Source organism: Scyliorhinus canicula, chromosome 1, assembly GCF_902713615.1.
Source record: "Scyliorhinus canicula chromosome 1, sScyCan1.1, whole genome shotgun sequence".
Classification (NCBI taxonomy): Eukaryota; Metazoa; Chordata; class Chondrichthyes; order Carcharhiniformes; family Scyliorhinidae; genus Scyliorhinus; species Scyliorhinus canicula.
Window position 1 is genome coordinate 296,198,112 of NC_052146.1, and position 26,440 is coordinate 296,224,551.

At 48.0% G+C, this 26,440-nt stretch overlaps 1 protein-coding gene across 4 annotated transcripts in view; it reads left to right on the forward strand.

Moving 5' to 3' along the window:
* Window positions 1–26,440, forward strand: part of LOC119975857 (cation channel sperm-associated protein subunit epsilon-like) — a 223,616-nt gene that overhangs the window by 56,746 nt on the left and 140,430 nt on the right. For all 4 annotated transcript variants that reach the window (XR_005462814.1, XR_005462817.1, XM_038815749.1 and 1 more), the window contains 5 exons: window positions 2,957–3,045; window positions 6,228–6,291; window positions 6,399–6,476; window positions 8,999–9,105; window positions 22,033–22,531. Coding sequence is in view for 2 of the 4 variants with exons in the window: in XM_038815749.1 (XP_038671677.1) it covers window positions 2,957–3,045; window positions 6,228–6,291; window positions 6,399–6,476; window positions 8,999–9,105; window positions 22,033–22,531 (837 nt within the window). In the remaining 2 variants the exon portion in view is untranslated. The remainder of the gene's footprint in view (window positions 1–2,956; window positions 3,046–6,227; window positions 6,292–6,398; window positions 6,477–8,998; window positions 9,106–22,032; window positions 22,532–26,440) is intronic.

Sequence of the window (26,440 nt, forward strand, 5' to 3'; positions counted from 1 at the left end):
AAATGTTGCTCGTTCTGGGTGAGTGTGCTTAACACTCAATTTGGCTCTTTTTCGTTCCTTAGCTTTGGAGTCACCAGGTATCGTTAAGATACCGCCACAAGTTTCAAGTTCAAGTTCAAAACAATAAATCCATACACCAGTTAGTAAGTTCAAACAAGACACGTTTATTATATTACTGTAATCTACTAATCATGCATATAAAACTATAAGACTAGGCTAATCCTACCACTAATAGGCCAAACACTTATCTGGATGAGGGGACTGCCGGATCAGGGAACCGCAGGCTTCCAGTAGTTATGGACTAAAGGGAGTCAGGAGTGTCTACTCTCGTAGCATGCGTTGTATGACACTTACGTGTTGGCGGCTACTGTCCAGGCCTCTCCTCCTCAAGGTTCTTCTGCTACAACGGTTTTCTGCTGGGAGGGCTGGCTGGTCAAGGAGAGGCTGGCAGAGAGAGAGAGCTGGGGTCGGTGTCTCTGTCTTATACCTCTCTCAAGGTCTGGGCGGACCCTCTATTCACGCGCAATCAATTGGGTCTCTTCCCAATCGATTGATTTGAATTCCCCAATAACGGGGCAGTTCCTTGATCCCTGGGCGGTTCTTGGGACTTATTGTTTTTGACTTCTTTTGGCGCCGAGAAGTCTGGCCTTCCATTTAATGTATCGATTTGTGTTAACTTGTTTCCATTGTACCTGGGGATCGCCCGGTATCGCCTCATTAGTATGCTTGTATGCTAACTTGTTTTCTTTCACAGTGCTGTCTGGTTTCTGCAGCATTCAGAACTGGTTTCTGCAGTAGTCAGAATACACAAGCGCTTTGCAAGCTGCTTGCTTTTGCAACATGTCCATTTTCCCTGTATTCCTTGCAATCTTCCATTTTGTGTTGGGCAGAGGTCACCCCAGGTGGCTACACCTTCCCACGTCGGGAACCGTCGAGCAAGGGCCCTTAAAAGAGCGCAAAAGTCCGTTCCTGGCGGGAGCTGCCGAACGTGCGGCTTAGCTCCGCATAGCCGCAACCGGAAGTGTTAATTGAAAATTTGACCCAGTATTCTGACATTCACAACAAATTCACAGGTTTCTAGAACTGTATGAAATCCACCAAGTTCAACAAGACAAGAGCACAATTCTAGTTAGAAAGCATTATTTAAAGCCTGAAACAGCTCAGCTACTGCCCTACTTAGGTGAAAGGTTTTTGTTCACAGGACTTGTTCTGAGAATGTCTTTTCACTGATTTACAGATGACTTTCTACATTTTGTATGTTTTTTTTGCTAACTTGGACTGTAATTACCTTGATCTGCACTTCTCTGCACCATGGAAGTAGTCTTTTTGCAGCTTTGCTTTGAATCTCTGATGAAGAACAAGATGAGCAGCATCAGCAACACGGACAGCACCCAGAACAGCAGGAGTGTCAGCTGCCATCACCTCAGACAAATGCCACTCCTCACAATGGAGGAGACAGTCTGATCACAGATCAGATCACAGTTTTAAGAAAGCGACACAGCGGTCGGCAGAAGGTGTATAAGTGGAGAATCCGTTTTCATGACGTGTGAACAACAGTGCCCCAGGAAGCTTCTTGAACTTCCATGACAAGTTGAATCTGACATTTGCAACGTTCTGAAATGTGGAATTCTCTTTCCAAGTGGGCCAGGTGAGTACAAGTGCCAAGGGCTGTGAAGGCCACCAGAGCCTCTGGTTCCTTCTAGGGATGTGCTGGTGTCATCTGTAGGATTTCTTAATCTTAATTGCGCAAGTACATCTCCCAGGTGACTAGCGCCATTGTTTTCCAAGGCTGTCACCACTTACATTCAATTTGCTGCCGAGCTACTTTTGTGCTGTAAATGATTCTGACTCTATCGAGCAACTCAGAACAAGAAGGCTCTTGGATTTGTTGTTCAGATTGGACTCTCATAGGAACAACAGGTCATACGATATACATATGTGGCAATGAAGCAGGCAACAATCAACCAGTAGTATTTGTCAATTGAAAGGGATTCTACTCCATCAATATTCAGTAGGGTGTGACCACCAGAAGGTTTTCATCATGTTTGTGCAAGTCCTGATGAAAGCTGCAGTGTAATTCTGCAGTTACGTCTTTCACAGATATTTGTGTCTCCAAACAGAGATAACAGATGCTGCTTGGAGACAACAGCTACTCTCTTAAGATGTGGTTGCTGACAGCTGTGAGGTGCTCTCCACTGCAGAAGAAATGCCCAGCTGGAGCTGAAGATGTGATTCATGTGTCGGACAGGTTTGGAGGGGAACCCTTCAGTAAATGATAGCAAGAGTGTGTTGGATGGTCTATGGTGCCTTGAACAACAATGTGTTACAGAGAGGACTGGAACTGCAGGAGGAGAAAGGTTGATGACACTTTCTGCTTGCACACAACTCGCAACAGTGATGTCCAGGGAAGCATCAGAAAACCATATGGGTGCCGACTTCCCATGTCGCACATCCATCCTTCGGTTGCTGTATGCTTAGTGAGAGACGACAATGGAGCCATTGTGCCCCCTGTGGGATCTCTTTAAATTGGGTTTGTTCAATTGACAGGCGCAGGTAATCATAGAGCATGCATTCTGTGATTAGTTGGGAAACCCTGAGTGGGTTGTTAATGCCACAGCTGAACTAAACAGCCACACCAAAGTATGTTCCACTCACAAGAGGGTTCCCAAACAGTTGTCAGCTCCTTTGTTGCAAGTGGATTAAGGTTCTTGAAATTTTGCTTCATCTCTCATAGTATCAAAAAATGATTATCACCTGTTCCAAATTCGTACAGACTGACATTAACCACATCTCGACTGTACATTGAAGAATTGCAGTCGGCCTGAAAAGATTGTTGTTGGTACAGTGAAGTTAATGGCTTCCTCATATGCTCTAATCTCAGAAGTAGAGCATTATCTGTCAATTTTCTGTCCCGTACCGTAGTTTTTGTCTTGCTAACACTCTTGCTTTCTCTTAGACAATAGAGGATTCCCCACGCAACTTTAAATTAGGTGCTGCCTTATTCAACTTTGTCTGGTATATGGTGAAACTACCGAATACTGAGAGGTAATTGTTTACAGTATAAAATAAGTTGTTAAATTGATGCTTCTCTTTAAAAGCTTTATGTGCAGTCTGTAGCCACCGAAGTAGGCCACTTCCTGATCCAAAATGGCGATTTACAATTTATAGTGGAGAAGGAGGCCATTTGGCCCATCAAGTCTGCACCGGCTCTTGGAAAGAGCACCCTACCCAAGGTCAACACCTCCACCCTATCCCCATAACCCAGTAACCCCACCCAACACTAAGGGCAATTTATCATGGCCAATCCACCTAACCATTTACAAAGATTGCAGGGAAAACTGGACAATTATAAAGAGACAAGCAGTTTGCAGAAGTTCATGTGTATTCTGGCTGCAAAGAAAGCAGACAGCACCGAAACCAGCAGTTTACATATTAATGAAGCGATCCCCGGAAACAATGGATACAACGATTAGCTACAGTTGGGACATTCTATGGCAGGTCAGACTTCCTGGTGCCAACGGGGTCTGAAACAAAAGGAAACAAACCAGTTAGGAAGAACCGCCCCGCAATCGAGGGACAGCCTCAGTATTAGGGGATTCATACCAATCGATTGGGATGAGACCCAATCGATTGACAGTAGGATCGGGGTCCGCCCAAAAGGGCGCCAAGCCCCTGGGACCTATAAAAGTCAGGTCCCAAGTTTAGCTTGCTCTCTTAGCCGGCCCTCCCAGCAGAACACCTTTGCAGCAGCTCTCTAAGAACTTGAACATGAGAAGAAGAGGACTGGCCAACAGCTACACCGACAAGTAAGTGTCCAACCAACGCTCGCTACGAGAATAGACACTCCTGACCCCTTAGCCCGTACCAACTGGGAAGCCTGCAGTCTCAGAACAAGAGGCCATTGTTCCCTGATCCAGTGGGTTCCCTTATCAAAGATAAGTATTGGCTTATAGTGGTAGGAATAGTTTAGTCCATTAGTATTAGTTGCATGAGTATCGATTTACTGTGTAAATAATAAACGTGTTTGATTGAACCTTACTAACTGGTGTATTGAGTCATTGATCTGAACTTGAACTTGAACCTCGTGGCGGTATCATAAGGATACCTGGCGACTCTAGAGCTAAGTAATAAAACAGAGCCAATTGAGTGCAAGGCGCACTCACCAGAACGAGCAACAAGTCACCTTGTACTGTTGAGATTTGAAAAGTTCTGTGAGGAAGGGCAGCACGATAGCATTGTGGATAGCCCAATTTGTTTACAGCTCCAGGGTCCCAGGTTCGATTCCGGCTTGGGTCACTGTCTGTGTGGAGTCTGCACATCCTCCCCGTGTGTGCGTGGGTTTCCTCTGGGTGCTTCGGTTTCCTCCCACAGTCCAAAGATGTGCGGGTTAGGTGGATTGGCCATGCTAAATTGCCCGTAGTGTCCAAAATTGCCCTAGTGTTGGGTGGGGTTACTGGGTTATGAGGATAGGGTGGAGGTGTTGACCTTGGGTAGGGTGCTCTTTCCAAGAGCCGTTGCAGACCTGATGGGCTGAATGGCCTCCTTCTTCACTGTAAATTCTATGAATAGCAATATGTTTGCTACTTGCTGAAGATATACTATGGAGATACACAAATATAAGCTAATTTTGAGACCCTGACTCATATCTCCTTTGGCAGTTAAACAAGGCTCGGCCTGTGGGCAAGGTTGAGTGGTGGGGACAAGGGGAGCAAAGTGAGAGTATTTTGGTCATTCTGGGACTTTCGGTGACTGGGAGAATGTGCTGAGTGGACACACGAAAGGTGGCTCTCCTCTGGAAACTCAAAATTAAGTACTTTTAACCCAAAATAGCCTGCCAAGCCTGGGTACCCGGGTAACCCCCCCTCATCTCCCTCCAACACCACCATTACAAAAGAAACATGCCAAGCAGCAACCTGAGAAGCTGAATAGATGGCTGAGGCAGCAAATGTCAGGAGAGAAAGACTGAGGCAATGGTGAACACACGGGGCGGCGAGGTCCCGGCCACACCCGAATTGGATGGACCACCAGAACATATGCCGGGCATATGAATGAATGGAAGAAATTCCGAATATTCTGAAAGAGAAGCATCAATTTAACACCTCCAAGAGCTCAAGGATGCCATCAAACTTGAAATGGTGGCGACGGTGGAAGTGGCGGTAGTGGAGGCGCTGGTCACCCTGCAAAAAAGTGCTGGAAAGGACGGAATGGTGGCTAACATCAAAATATAACATAGAAAATGGAAGCAAGCGGAGGCCATTCAGCCCTATGTGCCTGCTCCACCATACATTATGGTCATGGCTGATCATCCAGTTCAATACCCTGATCCTGCAATTCCCCCATATCTCTTGATCCCTTCAGCCCCAAGAGCATACAAATTGGCGTCCACTGGATTTCCCGCTGGTGGGCGGGAGCACACCAGGAGGCCCGAGTATCCGTTCTTAAACGGGTAATTATATTAAAATGAATGTGAATGAGTAGTGATCAGGTACTTGCTCACTTTGTGCAAGAACATGATCAGGGCCGGCACGGCATCATTTGCATATGTATGCCCGAAGAAGTGCAGGAGCGGCTGAAAGAAAAGAAAATAGAAAATGGTGCAAGTGCACAAGTGCTTGCAGATGTTGCATAATGGATCTCAATTAGAATGGATAGGTAAGTGTACAAGTTATTAGTGTGCTTCATTCTCCTTTTCATTTTTGGCTTTTCAACATTTGTGCTATCTGCACTTATTGCAAGAAACAAAAAAATACAGTTCCCTTTTCAACATAAATCATGTTTCTTTTCTGGTGTATAATGTTTTACTGATATTCTGTTCTGTACTAACCTTGTTTCAGCTGACACCATTTGCAAATTGTCTTGTCCATCGATATTTTCTTCTGTGGTGAAGACTGGTAAGCTTCACTTCATGACTTGAAACACCGTCGTGTATAGAATTGGACATGAGGATGCAGTCTACCACTCTGAATTTGCTTCATCAAATGTGCACGTTGTCATCGTTTTGCACATGGACTTCAATTATGCTAATTATTCCATGGCTTAAATCAGTTTGTATGCATGTTGCATCATGTTTGTATCTGAGAGAGCAAAATACAATTAATTGCAATGACGATTGTGATTTTTTTATTTGTGGTTTCAATGGCATGTCTTTTTTGAATGTTTACATTCGCAGCAATGTGCAGTAATTAACAAAATATGATCCTGACTGCTTGTTTTGCTTGATTGAATAGTTTGACATATGACTATGACGATGAAGAGAGGCTTGAGTTCCTTTACAGACCTATCCAGAAGGATGTAAGTAACTTGATAGAAATTAGGTTAAAGATTTTGGTGTTTCTTCTGCATCATATTTGTTTAAAGCATTTTTATTGGCAGTCATTTGGCAATTGTGTGTTGTTTAGGAACTCAGGATTTGGGTGGTTGACCCTGAAAAAGCGGTTTCTGCAGAGCTGAATAAAAAAGCTGAAAAGCCTTCTCCAGTAAGAACATAATATATTATCCATTATTGTTCAGTTTTTACATGAATTTGTTTTCCTGAAAAATATTACACTTGAAAGTTAGTTCTTGATACATGGTAGTATCCATACACAAATTGAAAATCTTGCCACTTACTAGGGACACTGAAAATCAGGGACACATTTAAATATTGAAATTTACAGTTGGTTGACCTTGGCTTCTTTTTTCCATCCTGTAGCTCTGCTTACAACCCTTCTCAGTTCAGCTATCATAATTTTTCCATTGGCATATCATGCAGGTTTTCTTTTACCTTTGTTCTTCTCCTGACCCTAGATCACCTCACACTCATTATATAAGATTACGGGCAGCGCGGTAGCCTTGTGGATAGCACAATTGCTTCACAGCTCCAGGGCCCCAGGTTCGATTCCGGCTTGAGTCACTGTCTGTGTGGAGTCTGCACATCCTCCCCGTGTGTGCGTGGGTTTCCTCCGGGTGCTCCGGTTTCCTCCCACAGTCCAAAGATGTGCAGGTTAGGTGGATTGGCCATGATAAATTGCCCTTAGTGTCCAAAATTGCCCTTAGTGTTGGGTGGGGTTACTGGGTTATGGGGATAAGGTGCAGGTGTTGACCATGGGTAGGGTGCTCTTGCCAAGAGCCGGTGCAGACTCGATGGGCCGAATGGCCTCCTTCTGCACTGTAAATTCTATGATATCTATGCTAATAAAAGCAGATATTGCTGGAAATACACAGCAGGTCAGGCAATAAATTTACAGTTAACAGAAGGAATTTTCCTGCCCCTGTGGTCTGGAGATGGTGGGAAGGATGTGGGAATTGTGGGAAAGTAAGGGAAAACGGCATTAGGATAGTTTCCCAATGCATCCCTGCCTTCTACCCATGGAGCTGGGTAACTAATTACAGCTGTTAAGGCCCAAATTAAGGTGATGTTGTTCCATTGCTGGCATTTTTTCAGTGGCGGTGTGTAACCACAATATATGCAGACATGGCCGGCTTCTTGCGGGCAGAATCCCTGCGACAGGCCAGGTGGCCATCGAAGCTGGAGGCTCTGTGCCTCAAAAAGAGGGCTGAGCGCGAGAAAGACCGCAGTGACAGTCAGGATCAATCCATTGGAGGGGTTTCCCTCCTAGTTGGCGTGCCAAAGCTTCGGGGGGGGGGGGGGGGGGGGGGGGGGGGGGGTTGAAATACATATTGCGAGCCATGATGGAGTGAGTGAGGAGTGTGGATGAGATGGTGGAAGGCCCTCTATACAGGTTCCCCAACCCTTACTTCATGTATCCTCAGATTGCCCATGCCACCCTATTCTCTCTCACTTCCCCACCACACCATATATCCTCAGAGCGCCAATGCCATCTCTATGGGTCTATGAATCTTCCATAGTCACTCACCCAGTATCCACTATGTACAGCCCTCAGGAGCCATGCAATAGGAATTGTTTTAAAATAATTTTAACGGAAATTAAACTTTTATCAATCTAATAAAACCCTGAATTGAAACATTGTCACGCATACTGGAAAAAGTACTCCAGTGCAAAAGTAAATGTAATCCTTTAAATGCCTATTCGGTTTGTAAACGCACAAGAAACCAGTTCAAAGGCATGTACTGTTATTAGAGTCTCTTAAAAGTTTCAATCATAATTTGATCTATAGACCACCAACTGAAGTGAAGCCATTAATAGCTTTTGAAACTCAGCCAAGCATTCATAATATATACACCGGTCATAACAAAAGCTCTCAGCTCAATTGCCTGAAACTGACAAACCAATATAAGTTCAGCATTTTGAATCCTGATAATTCCAGTATTTTGCATTTTCATTGGCAGACAAAAATCTGACCCTATTTCTCTCTCCACAGACGCTGCTTGACCTGCTCTGTATTTCTAGCATTTTCTATTATTATTGTAATATTTTTATTGCAAAAGTCATACTTAGACAATAGTACAGTACTCCATATCATAGGTTGTTGCTCGTAGTGAAGCTGCCAGGGAGTGGGCTCTGTGAATGCTTCCCCTTGCCATGAAAGTGGATAAATAGTGAGTGAATTAAGCGTATTTTTTAATGGAAAACTTAAGAATGGAATTTCAAGAAATCTAGGGAGTAGGTCACCTACATGCCCTTCCAGTGAGATTCTGTGGAACCTAACGAGGGAATAACTGGAGAGACTGGGCTCTGTTATTAAAATAATGGTCATAAGGTCTGTGTTGTAGAAGCATCTGGTACATTATGGCCTAACCTGGGATGAAGGACAGTACCGCCCACCAATGATATAAGAAGGCACCAGACCTTAAGTCATCAGTGTAGAGCTAGGTAGCAACATGTCAGGACATGCCATGACATCATCTCTGTCTGCACCTGTACCCTCTATTGTAAATATGTTAAGCATAGTTAAATAAAGTTAATAACAAGACTGCTTTGTGATGCCTTAGCAGTACACACTATGGGTAGCAACAACCCAACAAAATAATCTGTACTATCACCCCTGACTTTATTTAGCTTGTGACTATTTAGAACTTATGTGTTTTCGCTCAACAGTTATCTCGTATTTTGACAAAAGAATTCTTCAATCTGGGACAAGAGATAATACTGACAATGTATCCCACAGATCACAATTATAAAACATCATTTAATTCTGCAGATGGGTATGTATTCAAGATAGGGTTATTTAAAGTAACCACAAAAAAACAAATACTTTCTTTATTTGCATATTCATTATTTTTATAGGTTTAGTAAAGAATTGTTTTTAACAATATTTATCTTTGTTGAATTGGGGATTGTAAATCCTTTAACTGTTACTGCATTGGGTTGTAAAAGGTTTGATAGAAAGGGTTTGATTTTAAATAATTGAAAATTGGCACTTATGACCTCATACTGTAGTCGATACCCTCATCACACAGTTAACTCTGGCAATATCATGGACGCCACTTTGATAGGTAACTTGGCATTGGTTTCCTGAAGTGCCTGCCTCTTTTAAGTGGTAGGCCTCTTTAACGTGCACATAGGGATCCTGTGCAACATACACAAAATCTTCTTGGTAGAACTGCATGAATTTCAGCAAGGAAATTGTTGAATCATATCATAGAATCATAGAATTTACAGTGCAGAAGTCTGCACTGGCCCTTGGAAAGAGCACCCTACCCAAGCCCACACCCCCACCCCATCCCCGTAACCCAGTAACCCAGCCAACCTTTTTGGACACTAAGGGCAATTTAGCATGGCCAATCCACCTAACCTGCACATCTTTGGACTGTACTTGCTCAAGACAAATAATCAGCAGTTTATAGACATATCAGTATGGCAGGTACTCAACATTAATCTGGAAACACAATTTAGTTTTGTGGTTGAAAACAAATCCTGTGAGAGCTGGTGTGTACAGTCACATTATAAACATGATAATACAAACAAGCTGAACTTTCTCTTTGAGGAAACTCAACTAATTGCTAAAGACAGACTAGTCGGGTGATAAAAACAGGGTAAAGGTTTGTATGGCCATTATAATTTCCATTTTACTGCATTCATTAATGTAAAGAATTGTTTCTTTCACTTGATTTCATTAGTCTTGTAATAATGACTTTTTTTCCCCCTGACTTTATCTCACCATATTAGTACATCCAGTATTCTCTGATATCAAACATCCAAATTAGGAAAGGGGGCATTTCGCCCACTAGAGCCTACCTTGCTACCTGACAAGATCATGACCGTTCTACTGTGGCCTCAACTTCACTTTCCCGTCTACCTGCTATACCCGTAGGATTTTGATTGACAAGGGAGGCAATCTGACTCAGCTTTAAAAATATCTCATTACCATGCTTCTATAGCTGTCTGGGGAATGGAATCCCACAGACCAATGACTCTCTGAGACAAAATAATTCTCATATCTGCCTTAAATGGGGGAACCCGTTATTTTTAAGCTGAACTAGAACCTTTCCTTTCAACTCACACACACATTCGGACTTTGGCTTGCCAATCAGAACTTAATCATCATTTTGGTCACTTTTAGTATATTTTGCAGGTAAGGTTTTCCTAGCCTGAAGCTATATGGCACATAGCCAATTGAAGGAGCCTTATGAACATCCTTAACAAAATGTCAGTTCAGGATTCTTTTCTTAAATATCTACTGTATTTCTGCATCTAAACACTGCTCATAACCATCCGTTCTGCTTCAGGGAGGTTAAAGAAAAGGGGCAGGAATCTCCATCGACTGATGCCATAATCGGGAAACCTGATTGAGCAAAAAATTGGTTCTGATGCCGAAATCGTGGCAGGTGCCGATTTGACACCAAACCACATTTCTCCATCACCTCGACATTGGTATCAGTGTGTTCCAGAACGGACATATAAGTAAACTCCATTTGCATATCATCAGGGGGCCCAACCCGGTATTCTCCAGGGCCTCCAGACGACGCAGTCCACTTGTGCTTTTAAAAGCCGTGTAATCAACATTGTGGCTGATGAGAGATTGAGAGGAGGTAGGACACAAAAGAGGCGCAACCGTGGGCTGCGGTCCTTACACTGGCCGGGTTGGCTGGGTTAGGTGGTGGGCGGAGGGAAAGGGCTATGGGGCCAGGGTGACATCCCATGGTACTGGGGTGGTGCTCAGGCATGGACCGCCATTGCCATGGCCTGAAAGGCAGCCCCTTGCTGCACACCCCACTGACCACCTATCATGGCCCCTGGTCCCAGGCCCCGGTGGACCTGATTGGGCACGGGGGCATGCGCCATGCTAACATGTAGGCCTATCACCCCCTGCAGACAATGGATATAGGGATTTCAACCAGCAATAGTGACCTTCCTGCTAGTCGTCGCAGCCCTAGGGGATCCACTGCGTCTGTATGAGCTGGAGCTGCTTGAGGTGGAGGAAGCTGCAGCAGCAGAGCATGCAGCAGTGAAGCCTGTCCCAGAGGATGCCCAGGATGGAGAGCCGGTAGCCCAACTGCCAAGGTGGAGAAGGGGCAGCGGAGGCGCCGCATGAGACCTTGTGTGTATCGGCAATGCCTGTCATTCGAGGACCTGCTGGACCGGGCATGCTGTCGAAGTGACTGGCTGAGCAGGGAGACAGTGCAACATATCTGCTAGATCATGGCGCACCTGACACGGTGGTGGAGGGGGAGGATGGGGGAGGACATCTTCTCTCGGTGAGCGTCAAAGTGACAGCCACCCTGAACCTTTACACCATGGGGTCCTTCCAGGCACCGAGTGAAGACCTTTCTGGGATCTCACAGAGCTCGGTGCACAGGAGCATCTGCTTCATCATGGAGGCCCTATATGCCCAGTCGGCACAATTCATCCATTTCAATGTGGACCAAGCCCACTGGGGTGCCCGGGCAGCAGGGTTCGCCGCCATCGACTGGACGCCCCAGGTCCAGGGGGTGATCGATGAGATGCATACCCCCCTATAAGCGCCTGCAGATGACAGGCCACTCTACACAAAATGAAAGGGGTTCCATTCGATGAACGTGATATGTGACATCAGATGTACATCATGCATGTCTGTCCAATACCCAGGCAGAGTGCACAACAGGGGGTTATCCACTGCAGTCGTGGCTGATGGTGGCTATCCGGATGCCAAAGTCCAATGCTGAGACCCACTGCAATGATGCCTATGCCTGCAACCAGGGGCATGATCGAGCGTGCTTCGGCCTCCTGAAGATGCAGTTCAGGTGCCTGGATCGCTCTGGAGAGTTCCTCCAGTATGACGCTGAGGGGGTAGCCCGCATCGTGGCGGCCTGCTGGATTCTCCACAACATTGCGCAGCAGAGAGGCGACATGCTGGAGGAGGAGGAGGATGAATACTAGTCGCATGACGTGCACCACTGCCAACGCGTATGAGACGCTCTGATTGCCTCCAGGTTCACCAACTGGGAGGGGGGAAAACTGGCCAAGGGAGTGACACCACATCCCACTGCCCCGCCTGCAACCCCCACCGTGATACATACCTGCTGAACTACAGGGTGCGGGCCCAGGGTTGGCAGTAACATCGGTCTGGTCCATGGGATGGCGGATGATGACAACCCACTCTGTGGTGAGCTCTGATGCTCCGCATCGTATGACAACATTTGACTCTTGCCCACGGTAGCATTTTCCACCATCTGCCTGGGTAATCCCTACATGCGAGCTGGCCATTCCATCACCACGGTCCCATCAGATCCCTGGGGCGACGGTGGTAGGAACGGTCGGGGGAGGGGGTGGGGCGGAGTGTGAGCCCAGGCCACACACAACGTCCGCCCATTCCCCACCCCCTCCCTCACACCCCCTCTCTGTCCAGCCCAGACCAGCCCACCCCTCAAACCCATCTGACAGAGCACTGAGGCAGGTTGTAATAGTGTTAACAGGTGTTTAATGTGCACAAATATTTACAGATATGTCCCCTATCCCCTATAACTAAACTGTGCCCTGCATCCATGCCGACTTAACTAGTGTTTACTTTTCTGGCCTTACAGGCCCTATTGCTATGTCTACGTGGATCCCCAGACGGTACAGCAGGAGTGAAGGCGGCCTGCTGTGATTTCCGCCCTGCGCCCCTGTTGGTGACCGTGTTCTGCGGTGACCAGGCTTGAATAGGCCCGGCTACTGCTCGGGTGTCCCAGATGGCGTGGTGCCAACCTGCTCTGCCTGCTGCCTAGCAGATGCGCCAGGGAAAGGAGGGGTGAGGAGTCCGAGGTTCAGTGGTGCTCCGACATCTCCTCTGCGGGAGTCACCTGCACAGGCTTCATCATCTTCTCCTCCCTTGGGTGCCCAGTGGCCCCTGGCTACTCCATGGGACAGGGATGCGAGTGGAGCTAACCTTTGAGGTTCACCGCCCCTTGACACTGCCAGCCCTGAAGGCCCGATCTGGCCTCGACCAGGGTCTGCATGGAGCACAGGGAGTGGACAATCGCCGTCTGGGACTGCACCACATCACCCATTGACTGTGCCACCACTTTCTGGGTCTGTGTCATATCAGCCAGTGACTGCGCCATCTCCCTCTGGGATTGGGTCACCTCCCTCTGTGTCTGCGCCATGTCAGTCAGCACCTGGGCAATGCCACCGACGTTCTCAGCCATGGCCCACTGTGCCATGCTCAGAAGCGCCGCTGCAATTTCCAGGTGGCTCTCGCACATGGCTGCCTGTGAGGCAGAAACCCTGTCCTGGGCCTTGGCTAGCGCCTGCACAGAATGCCTCAGGCCTTGGACATACTGATGCATTGCCAAAACCATCGGCTCCAATGCTTCCACCGCTGAAACCACCTGGTTGGTGTTGGCCTGGGTGGCACGTATGGTCAGCACCACTTACTGCTCCTGCACCTGGTGGACTCCTCCAACTGCACCTGCAGGTACGGGATGCTCACCGACGACTCCTCATGTAGTCCCTGGCTCCGCGACTACATTTCCACGATCGGAGCGACTGCCTGTTCCAGAAGCAAGAAACCCGTCTGGACGGCAGCTAGTTCCTGGGGTCGACCAGCCCTCTGGCTATCCACCTCTTTGTACCGGATGTACCGGATCAGCTGTGTGGTGCGCACCAGATAGTGTCTTGACTAGTGAAGCCTCTTCACTAAAGTTCCCAACTGAGATGATTATCTCTGGACTGGTGGAGGGTGTTGGAGACAGCTGTGATGGGAAATCTGTGTCATCCCCAGACTTGAGCTCCGGGGTGTCTTGAGTAATAATAATAATCATCTTTATTAGTGTCACAAGTAGGCTTACTTTACACTTTTCACTTACTGTGAAAATCCCCTAGTTGCCACACTCCGGCGCCTGTTCGGGTACACAGAGGGAGAATTCAGAATGTCAATTCACCTAACAAGCACGTCTTTCAGGATTTGCGGGAGGAATCCGGAGCACCCGAAGGAAACCCATGCAGACACGGGGAGACTCTGCACAGACAGTGACCCAAGACTGGAATTGAACCCAGGTCTCTGGCTCTGGGAAGCAACAGTGCTAACCACTGTGCTACTGTGCCGCCCTGGATCACAGGAATATGACTCTCGTCGGTGCTGCTCTCATCACTGGTCAGCACACGGGGGGAGGGGGGTTCCTGCTTTGGCACTGCCTGTGGGCGGGGGACACCAGATGGACCCGCCCATCATTGTGGTCGACACGGTAACACAGTGGTTAGCACTGGTGCGGCACAGCGCCAGGGACCCTTGTTGGATTCCCGGCTTGGATCACCGCCTGTGCGGTGTCTGCACGTTCTTGTCGTGTCTGCGTGGGTTTCCTCCAGGTGCTATGGTTTCCTCCCACATTCCAAAGATGTGCGGGTTAGGCTGGCTTGGTCATGCTAAATTGCCCCTAGTGTCCAAAGGTTAGGTGGGGTTGCTGGGTTACAGGGGTAGGGTGAAGGTTTGGGCTTAGGTAGGTGCTCTTTCAGGGGCCGGTGTCGACTCGATGGGCCGAATGACCTCCCGCACTGTAAATTCCATGATGATTCTATGATCACCAGCAGGTCCAGTTTGGCTGTAATCAACCACCATCCGGATCTTTTCCCCGTTTTGACGACCACCACCTGAGCTCTCCAGGGGCTATTACTGGCCTCTATGACTCCTTCACGTAAAAGACGCCAGACTTCGGATCTGATAAACACCCTGTCCTGTAGACTATACCTCCTGTTGTGAGTGGCCACTGGTTTGCAGTTGGCAGTGAGATTAACGAAGAGTGGAGGGGGGTCAATTTTCAGAGTTGCTAGGTTGCAAATAGTGAGTGGAGGCAGGGGTCCGCCATAGCTGAGTGTTAGGCCCTGAGGTTGCACTGGAAATCCAGTCCTAGGAGGAGAGAGGCGCAGAGGTCTGGGAGCACATACAATTGGAAATTAGTCTAATCGGCGCCCTGTATGGTCAGAGTCTCAGTAGTGCGCCCCTGTATTTGGACTGAGTGCGACCCCGAGGCGAGGGAGATTGTTTGCTGTGTCGGGAATATCGGGAGCGAACAGCGCCTTACCAGATCCGGGTGAACGAAGCTCTCAGTGCTCAGAGTCGAACAGGCACGGTGTCTCGTATCCGTTGATCCGGACGGACATCATGGAGCTCTTGAGGTGCTTGGGCCACGACTGGTCCAAGGTGATTGCGAGGTCGCCCGTTTTACTGTGTCCTCCAGGTCCTGGGCCCCTTTCTAACCAATGAACTTCAATAAAACAATTCTTATTTGCACCTGACAAGTTTTTAACTTGAATTTCTACTGAGTTTCAGCAATGTCTCACCAACAACCGGCAACCGTAAATAAAACTGGATTCAAATCCTAAGATACTACAGGGGGAGGGGGGTGTGGGTGGGGCTGGTGGTGATGGTAGCCGGTGGGCCTACGGGTGCCATGATCTTGAAGTAGCCGGGTAGTGGTGGAGGGAGACGGTGTAGGGTTGGGGGTGGTGGTGATGGACGCTGGGGAATCTGCAGGTGCCAAATCCCGAAGGGAGACTGTGTCCTGTCGCCCGTCATGATGTGCCACGTAGGCATATTATGGATTGGCATGGAGGAGCAGGACCTTCTCGACGAGGGGATCTGATTAATGACTCCTCGCATGCTTCCGGAGCAGGTTGGGCCCTGGTACTGTCAGCCAGGACGGGAGCGAGACCCCGGAGGTGGACTTCCTGGGGAAGGCAGACATACATTCATGAGGGGTCTCGTTGGTGGCAGTGCACAGGAGCGACCGGATGGAGTGGAGCGCATCAAGGAGGTTCTCCTGCCAGTGGGAGACTGTGAAACTTCTAGGCCGTAGGGCCAGGAGGACAGCCTTCCAGACCGTTGCGTTCTCCGTCTCCACCTGTCTGTTGCCCCGGGGGTTGAGCTTGTTATCCTGCTGGAGGCGATACCCTTGCTAAGCATGAACTGACGCAACTCGTCGCTCATGAAGGAGGAACCCCGATCTCTATGGATGTAGGCGAGGAACCCGAACAAGGTGAAGAGACTGTGCAGGGCTTTGAAGACGGTGGCAGAGGTCATGTCAGGGCATGGGACGGCAAAGGGAAATCTTGAGTATTCGTCAACAATGTTGGGGAAGTACACATTATGGTCAGTGGAGGGGAACGGCCCTTTGAAGTCGATACTGAGGAGCTCAAAGGGGCGAGAGGCCTTTACCAGGTGCGCCCTGTCTGGCCGAAAGAAGTGCGGTTTGCACTCCGCGCAGACCTGGCAGCCCCTGGTCATGTTCCTGACTTCCTCGATGGAGTAAGGCAGGTTGCGAGCCTTGATAAAGTGAAAAAAACGGGTGACCTCCGGGTGACAGAGGTCATTGTGGAGGGCCCGAAGCCGGTCTACTTGTGCGCTGGCACATGTACCGTGGGATAGGGCACCTGGGGGCTCATTGAGCTTCCCAGGTCGATACAAGATATTGTAGTTGTAGGTGGAGAGCTCGATCCTCCGCCTCAGAATTTTGTCGTTCTTGATTTTGCCCCGCTGTGTATTGTTAAACATGAAGGCAACCGACCGTTGGTCAGTGAGGAGAGTGAATCGCCTGCCGGCCAGGTAATGCCTCCATGACGCACAGCTTCTACAATGGCTTGGGCTTACTTTTCGACGGAGGAGTGTCGAATTTTGGAACCATGGAGTGTGCGGGAGAAGAAAGCCACGAGCCTGCCTGCCTGGTTGAGGGTAGTGGCCAGAGCAAAGTTCGACACATCGCTCTCCAGCTGGAACGGAATGGACTCATCCACAGCATGCATCAGGGCTTTGGCAATATCTGCCTTAATGCGGTTGAAGGCCAGGCGGACCTCAGCCATCAGGGGAAATATGGGGGATTTAATAAGTGGAAGGGCCTTGTCCGCATAATTGGGGATCCACTGGGCATAGTAAGAGAAAAACCCCAGGCATCTCTTCAGGGCCTTGGGGCAGTGGGGGAGGGGACGTTCCAGGAGGGGCCGCATGCGGTCGGGGTCGGGCCCTAGGACTTCGTTTTCCACAACGTAGCCGAGGATGGCTAAGCGAGTAGTGCGGAAAATGCATTTTTTAAAATTGTAGGTGAGGTTCAGGAGTTTAGCGGTGTGGAGGAAGTGCCAGAGGTTTTCGTCATGGTCCTACTGGTCATGGCCGCAGATGGTGACATTATCTAAGTACGGGAACAATGCCCGCAGCCCGTACTGGTCAACCATTCGGTCCATTTCTCGTTGGAAGACCGAGACCCCATTGGTGAAGCTGAAGGGAATCCTGAGGAAGTGATAGAGGCGGCCATCTGCCTCGAAGGCAGTGTATTGGCGGTCCTCTGGGCGGATAGGGAGCTGGTGGTACGCGGACTTTGTCAACTGTGGAGAAGACTCGATACTGCGCAATCTGGTTGACCATGTCAGATATGCAGGGGAGGGGTACGCATCAAGCTGCGTGTGCCAGTTGATGGTCTGACTGTAGTCGATGACCATCCGGTGCTTCTCCCCGGTCTTGACGGCGATCATTTGGGCTCTCCAGGGGCTGGTACTAGCCTTAATGTCCACCAAACTTTAAAGTAAGTCTTTGGAGGTGGCACTGGAAGTCGAGCCCCAGTAATAGGGTAACGCAGTGATGGGGAAGGACGTAGAGCTTAAAATTAGTGTACTCTACGCCTTGTATAGTAAGGGTCGCAACACAGTACCCCCGGATTTCTAGTAAATGTGATCCGGAAGCCAGGGAGATTTTCTGGGTCGTGGTAAAATTGGGAGGAAGCAGCGCCTTACCGTATCTGGGTGTATGAAACTGTCTGTGCTCCCAGAGTCGATAAGGCAGGCCGTCTCGTGCCCGTTGATCCGGACGGTCATCGTAGATTTTGTGAGGTGATGAGGCCGGGACTGGTCGAGCGTGATGGAGGCGAGCTTCAGAAGGCGATGGGTAGGCCGGTCGGAGGTAGCGGCAGCCAGCGTACGACCGGGTGAGCAGGGCTCCAGGGAGGCTGCAGATGGGTCGCGCGTGGCAGGTGGAACACAAGATGGCGTCAAAGATGGCGGCGTCCACGGGTCGCACATGGCGGGTGGCGCAGCAGTTGGGGGCGGCCCTGACAGGCAGCAGGCAGCAGGCAGCGCTGCTAGGCCTAGGAGTTTTAGGGCGAGATCGGGCCTGGCTTTTGCAACGTCGCCCTTCCTCCCATACCCGTTGCAAGTCGCGTACTGTGCAGGACAGCATAGTCTGGGATGCTTACCCTGGCCGCAAAAGTAGCACTTTGGGCTTCCGGCGTTGGCTGGCTGCTGCGCGGCACAGGCTCGCGCCGTAACCGAGTCGGATGATGGCGGCGCCCACCAAGTCCACGAGGGTGCCGCGTGGTCGGAAGTGTAGGCCTCCATGTTCTGGAAGACCACCTCCAGTGAGTTTGAGAGCTGCACTGTTTCTGGGAGGCTGAGTGTACCCCGTTCTGGCAAACGCTGGCGGATGTAGTTCGATTTAATGCCTGTGACTTAGGCGTCCCTGATCAACATGCTCCGCATGCTGGGTGGCCGATACTGCTTGGCAAGCACAGTTCTGGCCTAGTACCCGCAAGGCACGCAGCAATTCGGCTATGATTCCTCAGGGCGTTGTCGCCTCGTGTCAAGTAGATGCAAGAGACGAAATAGCTGGGGCCTTAACAGAAATCTTTGCAGCATTCTTGAACACGGGTGAGGTCCTGGAGGACTGGAGAATTGCTAATGTTGTCTCTTCGTAAGAAGAGTAGCAGGGATAATCCAGGGAATTATAGACCTGTGAGCTTGACGTCAGTGATAGGCAAAATGTTGGAGAAGATACTGAGGGATAGGATCTATTCACATTTGGAAGAAAATAGACTTATCAGTGATGGGCAGCATGGTTTTGTGCAGGGAAGGTCATGTCTTACAAACCTAATAGAATTCTTTGAGGAAGTGACAAAGTTAATTGATGAGGGAAGGGCTGTAGATGTCATATCCATGGACTTTAGTAAGGCGTTTGATAAAGTTTCCCATGGCAGGTTGATGGCAAAAGTGAAGTCGTATGGGGTTCAGGGTGTACTAGCTAGATGAATAAAGAACTGGATGGGCAACAGGAGACAGAGAGTAGTGGTGGAAGGGAGTGTCTCAAAATGGAGAAAGGTGACTAGTGGTGTTCCACAGGGATCCGTGCTCGGACCACTGCTGTTTGTGATCTACATAAATGACCTGGAGGAAGGTATAGTTGGTCTGATTAGCAAGTTTGCATATGATACTAAGATTGGTGGAGTTGCAGATAGCGAGGAGTACTGTCACAGAATACAGCAAAAATAGATAGATTGGAGAGTTGGGCAGAAAAATGGCAGGTGGAGTTCAATCCAGGCAAATGCGAGGTGATGCATTTTGGAAGATCTAATTCAAGAGCGGACTATACGGTCAATGGAAGAGTCCTGCGGAAAATTGATGTACAGAGAGATCTGGGAGTTCAAGTCCATTGTACCCTGAAGGTGGCAACACAGATCGTTAGAGTGGTCAAGAAGGCATACAGCATGCTTGCCTTCATTGGACGGGGTATTGAGTACAAGAGTCGGCCGGTCTGTTACAGTTGTATAGGACTTTGGTTAGGCCACATTTGGAATACTGCGTGCAGTTCTGGTCGCCACATTACCAGAAGGATGTGGATGCTTTAGAGAGGGAGCAGAGGAGGTTCACCAGGATGTTGCCTGGTATGGAGGGTGCTAGCTATGAAGAAAGGTCGAGTAAATTAGGATTGTTTTCGTTGGAAAGACGGAGGTTGAGGGGGGACCTGATTGAGGTCTACAAAATTCTTGAGCGGTATGGACAGGGTGGATAGCAACAAGCTTTTTCCAAGAGTGGCAGTTTCAATTAAAAGGGGTCACAATTTCAAGGTGAGAGGGGGAAAGTTTAAGGGAGATGTGCGTGGAAAGTTCTTAACGCAGAGGGTGGTGGGTGCCTGGAACGTTTTGCCAGCGGAGGTGGTAGAAGCGGGCACGATAGTATTATTTAAGATGCATCTGGACAGATATATGAACGGGCGGGGAACTGAGGGAAGTAGATCCTTGGAAAATAGGCGACAGCTTTAGATAAAGGATATGGATCGGCGCAGGCTGGGAGGGCCGAAGGGCCTGTTCCTGTGCTGTAATTTTCTTTGTTCTTTGTTCTATGCCGAGCATACTCCTCGTTTATAGACTTTACATATTGCATTGTGGGTAGCACAATTGCTTCACAGCTCCAGGGTCCCAGGTTCGATTCCGGCTTGGATCACTGTCTGTGCGGAGTCTGCACGTCCTCCCCGTGTGTGCGTGGGTTTCCTCCGCGTGCTCCGGTTTCCTCCCACAGTCCAAAGATGTGCGGGTTAGGTGGACTGGCCATGATAAATTGCCCTTAGTGTCCAAAATTGCCCTTAGTGTTTGGTGGGGTTACTGGTTTATGGGGATAGGGTGGAGGTGTTGACCTTGGGTTGGGTGCTCTTTCCAAGAGCCGGTGCAGACTCGATGGACCGAATGGCCTCCTTCTGCACTGCAAATGTTATGATATTGTCCCTTCAGCATTATCGCCTCCGTATACGAGGGGCCGTCCCTGATGAGAAGGAAAACTTGCGGGCTCACCTGTGCGTTGAGTATCTGCTGCTTTTGGAGGTTGGTGAAGTCTTCGGTGAAGGATCCGAGGTACGCTGCGAAGCAGCTTAGCCAGTGCTCGAATGTTGCAGTGGAGTCGGCTGCCTGTGCGTCCAGCTCCAGGTGATCAGGCTTGAGCGATGAATTCATCTTAGAAGTTTAGTTTATTAAATTGATGTGTCATCAATGAACACAACACGAGTAATGAACGTAACTGAGGCTTTAATAAACTAAACAGAAAGCCTCCTGGCATCTGATCCCAAACTGGGGCAGCGGCGGAAACCAGCCACCTTTATACGGAGCCCGAGGAGAGGCGGAGCCATCAGGCAGTGGTTTACCGCATTCCATGTAATACAGTGGCAGTTTACCACAATACACATATTATGTACTATAGTGGTTCTGAGCCAGCAGGGAGAAGCCCAGGCATGTAACAATACAACAGTACAATACAATACAGTGGTTTACCACACCCTGGCCATCCTTAGAAGGTCATGCAGTTTCTTTCGGCACTGCTGGCAGGTCCGGATGGTGTTGCTGGTGGTGCTGACTGCTTCTGCCACCTGAGCCCAGGCAGTGAACGACGGCTGCTGGCCACACCCTTCCCCGGCCGGGATGCAGGATGGCCTATCTCTCGTCCACCACAACCAGCAGGGTCTCCACCTTGGCGTCCGTGAAATGGTGTGCCACTCTCCTCGCTGCCATCTTGTTGACTGGGATGGTGTGTATGGGGAGTGAAGTGTGTATATGTGTCAATCGCGAATCCCGCACCGTTTCTCATTAGAATTGATTGTGTTCCACGTGGTGCCAGTGCTAGCCTATGTCCAGATGTGGTGCTAGTTTTGCTGTTGTGGAAGTTTACGAATCTTGCGCCGACGTCAACACTTAGTCTCAGGAACGGAGAATCTTGCCCAAGGTTTACTTTAAGGTTCCCCTTCTTTGAACCAGTGCTTCTTAATAGTGTTGCATACGGTAGCAAAACTGAAAATTGACATAATTAGCAGTTAACAAGTGAAGGCATATTGAAATCATGACCAGTGTCCGAGGGATTTCTGCTTCTGCTTTGTGTTATTCAATCCTCAAACATAAAGATAATTTTCAGAATAGTTCTTCTGATTCTTTTGATAGGTACTGGACAGTCTACATTTACAATGTGACTAATGAGATCATTCTAACAGTTCATGGCAGACCTATGACTTTTGAAGATTTATTTATCATGGATACATCCTATACTATTGAAAAACGTCTGGATCTCTCTATCATTAAAGCACTTGGGTATGTTTCACTGAAACTGGCTCGGGGTAAAAATCCCTTGATCGTGCACCATCCATGCTCGGCCAGCAGTGCCTTACTTCTAACAGATTATGGTACTTTCATAACTCATGATGGTTTTATTACGGCGGAGGAGCTGAAAATCGTACCCACCGAACTCCAGCTTCAAAAACAAAACAAAGTAATAACAGCAGCTTTCCTGGAGCGGAACATCTTATTTCTTATTGGAGATTCCGTTTATATAAGACATGAGAAAGGTTTTTATACAAAACTTGGGATCAAGAGTGGTCTACCCAAAAATACTATTATTGGCCTACTGAGCAGGACGTCGTGTGCATCTATATATCCAGCAGTGGTATGTCTATTTAAATTATTACTAAATTGAAAATATTTCTGAGTATTTTAAAGTATTACAGATGAGTATGAGAGATATTTAGAGGTGATTTTAAAAAGAGCTGATGGGAATAGTCAGTTTATCAGTGAATGATGCTTTTGAAAAGGGATGCAGAAACCAGGAGAACCATTTAAGACAAGCTGTCAGAACACAAATGCTATTACATGGTTTGATTTTTAAGGATTCCTTTAAAATGCCTTCCTTACTTGGTCAAAGATATGCTGAAGTTTGGTTTGGCACAAACCTTTCTGTGGTACTGCGTGGGAAATTCCTCACAGCAGACAATAATAACATTTAGAGGTTTCTGCCGAGGTATCCTCTTGTTGATCCAGGTTGGCTCAGCCTTACATTATTATCTTATCATTTTTCCCTCACTACCCAGGATGCACATACTGACCCTTGTGCAGGACCTCAGAGCTGTATGAGGTTGAATGACTCCCAAAGATTACCAGAGGAATTTAGTATTTCTCTCACAGCATCGTTCTGAAATTCTGAATTTGGTGGTCAGATCATGCCCCCTATGGGATCCTATCATAATGGCAGCTTTGTTAGCCAACAGAAACAAAACAAAGAACAGGGCAACAACATGTTTTAATTTTGTTCAGCAGAGATTTGGACATTTTGATACTGTAGGTCAATGGACAAAAATGTTGGCCAGGCCAGCTCCACAACTCCTCATCAAATCTTTTACATCCGATGAAAAGGGCAGACGGGACCTCATTTTTACTTCTCTTCTGAAATGCAACAGCACCAAGAATGCAGAAATCCTCATTGCTGCAGTGGGTGTCAGTCAATTTGATGTTCTTAAGGACAGCACGGTGGCGCAGGGGTTAGCACTGCTGCATCACGGCGCTGAGGTCCCATGTTCGATCCCGGCCCTGGGTCACTGCCTATGTGGAGTTTGCACATTCTCCCCGTCTTCACGTGGGTTACGCCCACCCAACCCAAAGATGTACAGGTAGGTGAATTGGCCATGCTAAATAGCCTCACAAGGAAAAATGAATTGGGTACTCTAAACTTTTTTTTTAATTTAAAAAATTGATGTTCTTAAATCCTGAAAATCCATATCTGACCCAACCCACTATTTTATTTATATCAATGATGTCCCTATTTGGGTGGTTAACACGTAACCATTATTGTAGATGTGCTTGGATTGACTCATTTTGAATTGTATGTAATGCAAAACATGCAGCAAATAAAGTCACGCGTGACAAAATTGGCAGTTGTTCCACTTATAATGGAAAACAATGAGATTGCAACAGACTTAATGAACAAGCCACTAACACTGCAGGGCGAGGACTGCTACAAAGTGTGCACCATTCTAAATCTAACTGATGATAAGAAAAAACAGATGGCAAAGATACTGAATGGTTTGGGCAATCATTTTGAACCCCGAATGAATGCTACATTTCAGGCAGACAGAAAACCACAGAGCGAGGAAGAGAATGAACAGAATTCTCTGGCACTCTGCACAGAAAATCTGGGGACGTGGCTTTTTCTATCACGCTGCAGGGCGGGACCTGATACAAATGGCAACACTGGCTCCACAGAGATTGGAGTGCCTTTGAAAAAGGGTGTTCGAATCTGCAGGAAAAATATCCCCCCCCCCAACCCATACACATACACACAAGCACCGGGTGGGCAACTCCTCCCACAGAAGCACCAGAACAACCCCCCTAATTATAATAGCTCCCTAAGCTCCCTAGACGGCCTGCCAGAGCAATGCCTGGGCATGTCCTTTTCTCCTTGGGGCTACTTTTAATTGCATTACATACAATTCTACACTCCCGTGGCTTCCCTTCAACTGCTTCACATTTTGCAAAAGCAGTTGTAAACCTCGCCGACGTGTGCCACTTGGCATAGGGGGATCTCTTGATGTGGGGGGAACATATGGCAGGGACGCCCTTTCTCAGCAGGAATCTTGAAATGAAATCAATGAAAAAAAAATGAAAATTGCTTATTGTCACGAGTAGGCTTCAAATGAAGTTCCTGTGAAAAGCCACTAGTCGCCACATTCCGGCGCCTGTTCGAGGAGGCTGGTACGGGAATTGAACCGTGCTGCTGGCCTGCCTTGGTCTGCTTTAAAAGCTAGCGATTTAGCCCAGTGTGCTAAACCAGCCCCTTGTGCTAAACCACCCCTTTGTTACGTCTCTGGTGAGGGCCAGGAGAAAACGAGGTCGCGCCAGAAAACAATCTAATCTGATTCTTGTAAGATCTAATGCCCATGTTGCAGTTTGCACTCATGGCAAACATGGCTGCAAAATTGCCCCCAATATTCTCATATGCCACAAGATGGTTGCAAACCATGTCAGTGCATTGAAATTTATAAGCTGAAGGTAAATGACTACGTTCAACTGAAAAATGTTTACATTAGAGCTGGACTGGAAAATTTTGAAGGGCAAGATTCCAGTTGAGTCACACAGGATAGTACAGTGAAATATATATTTTATTCATTAGGAAAAAAGGGATGTTTGTATTTTTTGTTCAAAATGGAAAGGGACTTTTTGGTTTTTGAAATTTAACAGGTCTGATTGACATGTTTGTCTTTCCATAGTCAAATGACTATGCCATGGGGCTGTCCCTGGAGGCAGACATCTTAACACCAGTTCAATAAAGCCTCTTCCAGCAGCAGGTACTGAAGAAGGTTGTCCTTATATATGAAACCTACCCAGGACACCCCACTTGTAATGTGTTTGTGTGTAGCTTGAAAAAGGACACAATTGTACTCACCTGTGATGTCTTCTTCAGTCAAAACATAACTCGCAGGGCAGAATCTTGTGCCAATCGTGAATTTTCAGGACCATTCCCAGATCAGGACCCCCATGTGTCCCCAGTTGGACAGCAGACAGGTTCTTGAAGTTTCCGGCCCAATTAGGGGCCCACAGCATTGGATGGTCCTACAAAGAGAGGCAGACCGGAGAATAAAGGGTACCTCAAAGTGAAGCCAAACTCGAGAGTGTTCAATTTTAAAAATAAGAGACCAAAAGCCGGTACGGTCATAGGAGTGACGGATGTACATAAAACAACTTGGGCGGAATTTTACATTTGAGAGACTAATGGTGGATTTGTCCGTCCCGCTGCGCCAGACCTCCGGTTCAGCACACCGTCGGGATTCTCCGTTTCGCTGGCTTGTCAATGGAGTTTCCCATTGTGGGGCAGCCCCACGCCATCAGGATGGAGCATCCAACGGGAAGCATCAAATGGGGCATCCTTACGGCAGAGAATTCAGCCCGATGTGCTGACGCTGGGACTGAATGGAGAGTGCTCAGCGGCCCCGATGGGGGTGCAGCTGCCGGAGCCATTCAGTACATGCTAATGGGCCAGCACCTGGCCATGTGGAAACAGTGCAATTCCAACGCATGCTGGCGTGTGATTCGCTGGGGTTGGGAATGGGATTTGAGCGCCTGACAAGCTGCATATGAGCACTCCATGCCCCACACACTCTCATTCCAACCAAGAAGATGGCACCTGGAGAGCGACCCTGAGGATCGTGGAAGCAGAGCTCGAGATATTGCTGGATGCCATGGAGGATTGGCAGGACACCTCTTGGGAGGAGTGATCACAGCATGGTTGAATTTAGTATACAGATGGAGAGTGTGATGATAGAATCCAATACCAGGGTCCTATGCTTGAACAAAGGGGACTACGATAGAATGAGGAAGGAACTCGCTAAAGTAGACTGGAAACAAATATTTTATGGTAGGACAGTTGAGGAGCAGTGGAGTACTTTCAAAGAAATCTTTCATAGTGCTCAACAAAAGTATATTCCAGTGAGAAGGAAGAATTGTAAGAAAAGAGGTAATCTACCATGGGTGTCTAAGGAGATACATGAGGCTGTCAAATTGAAAGAGAAGGCTTACAAAGTGGTCA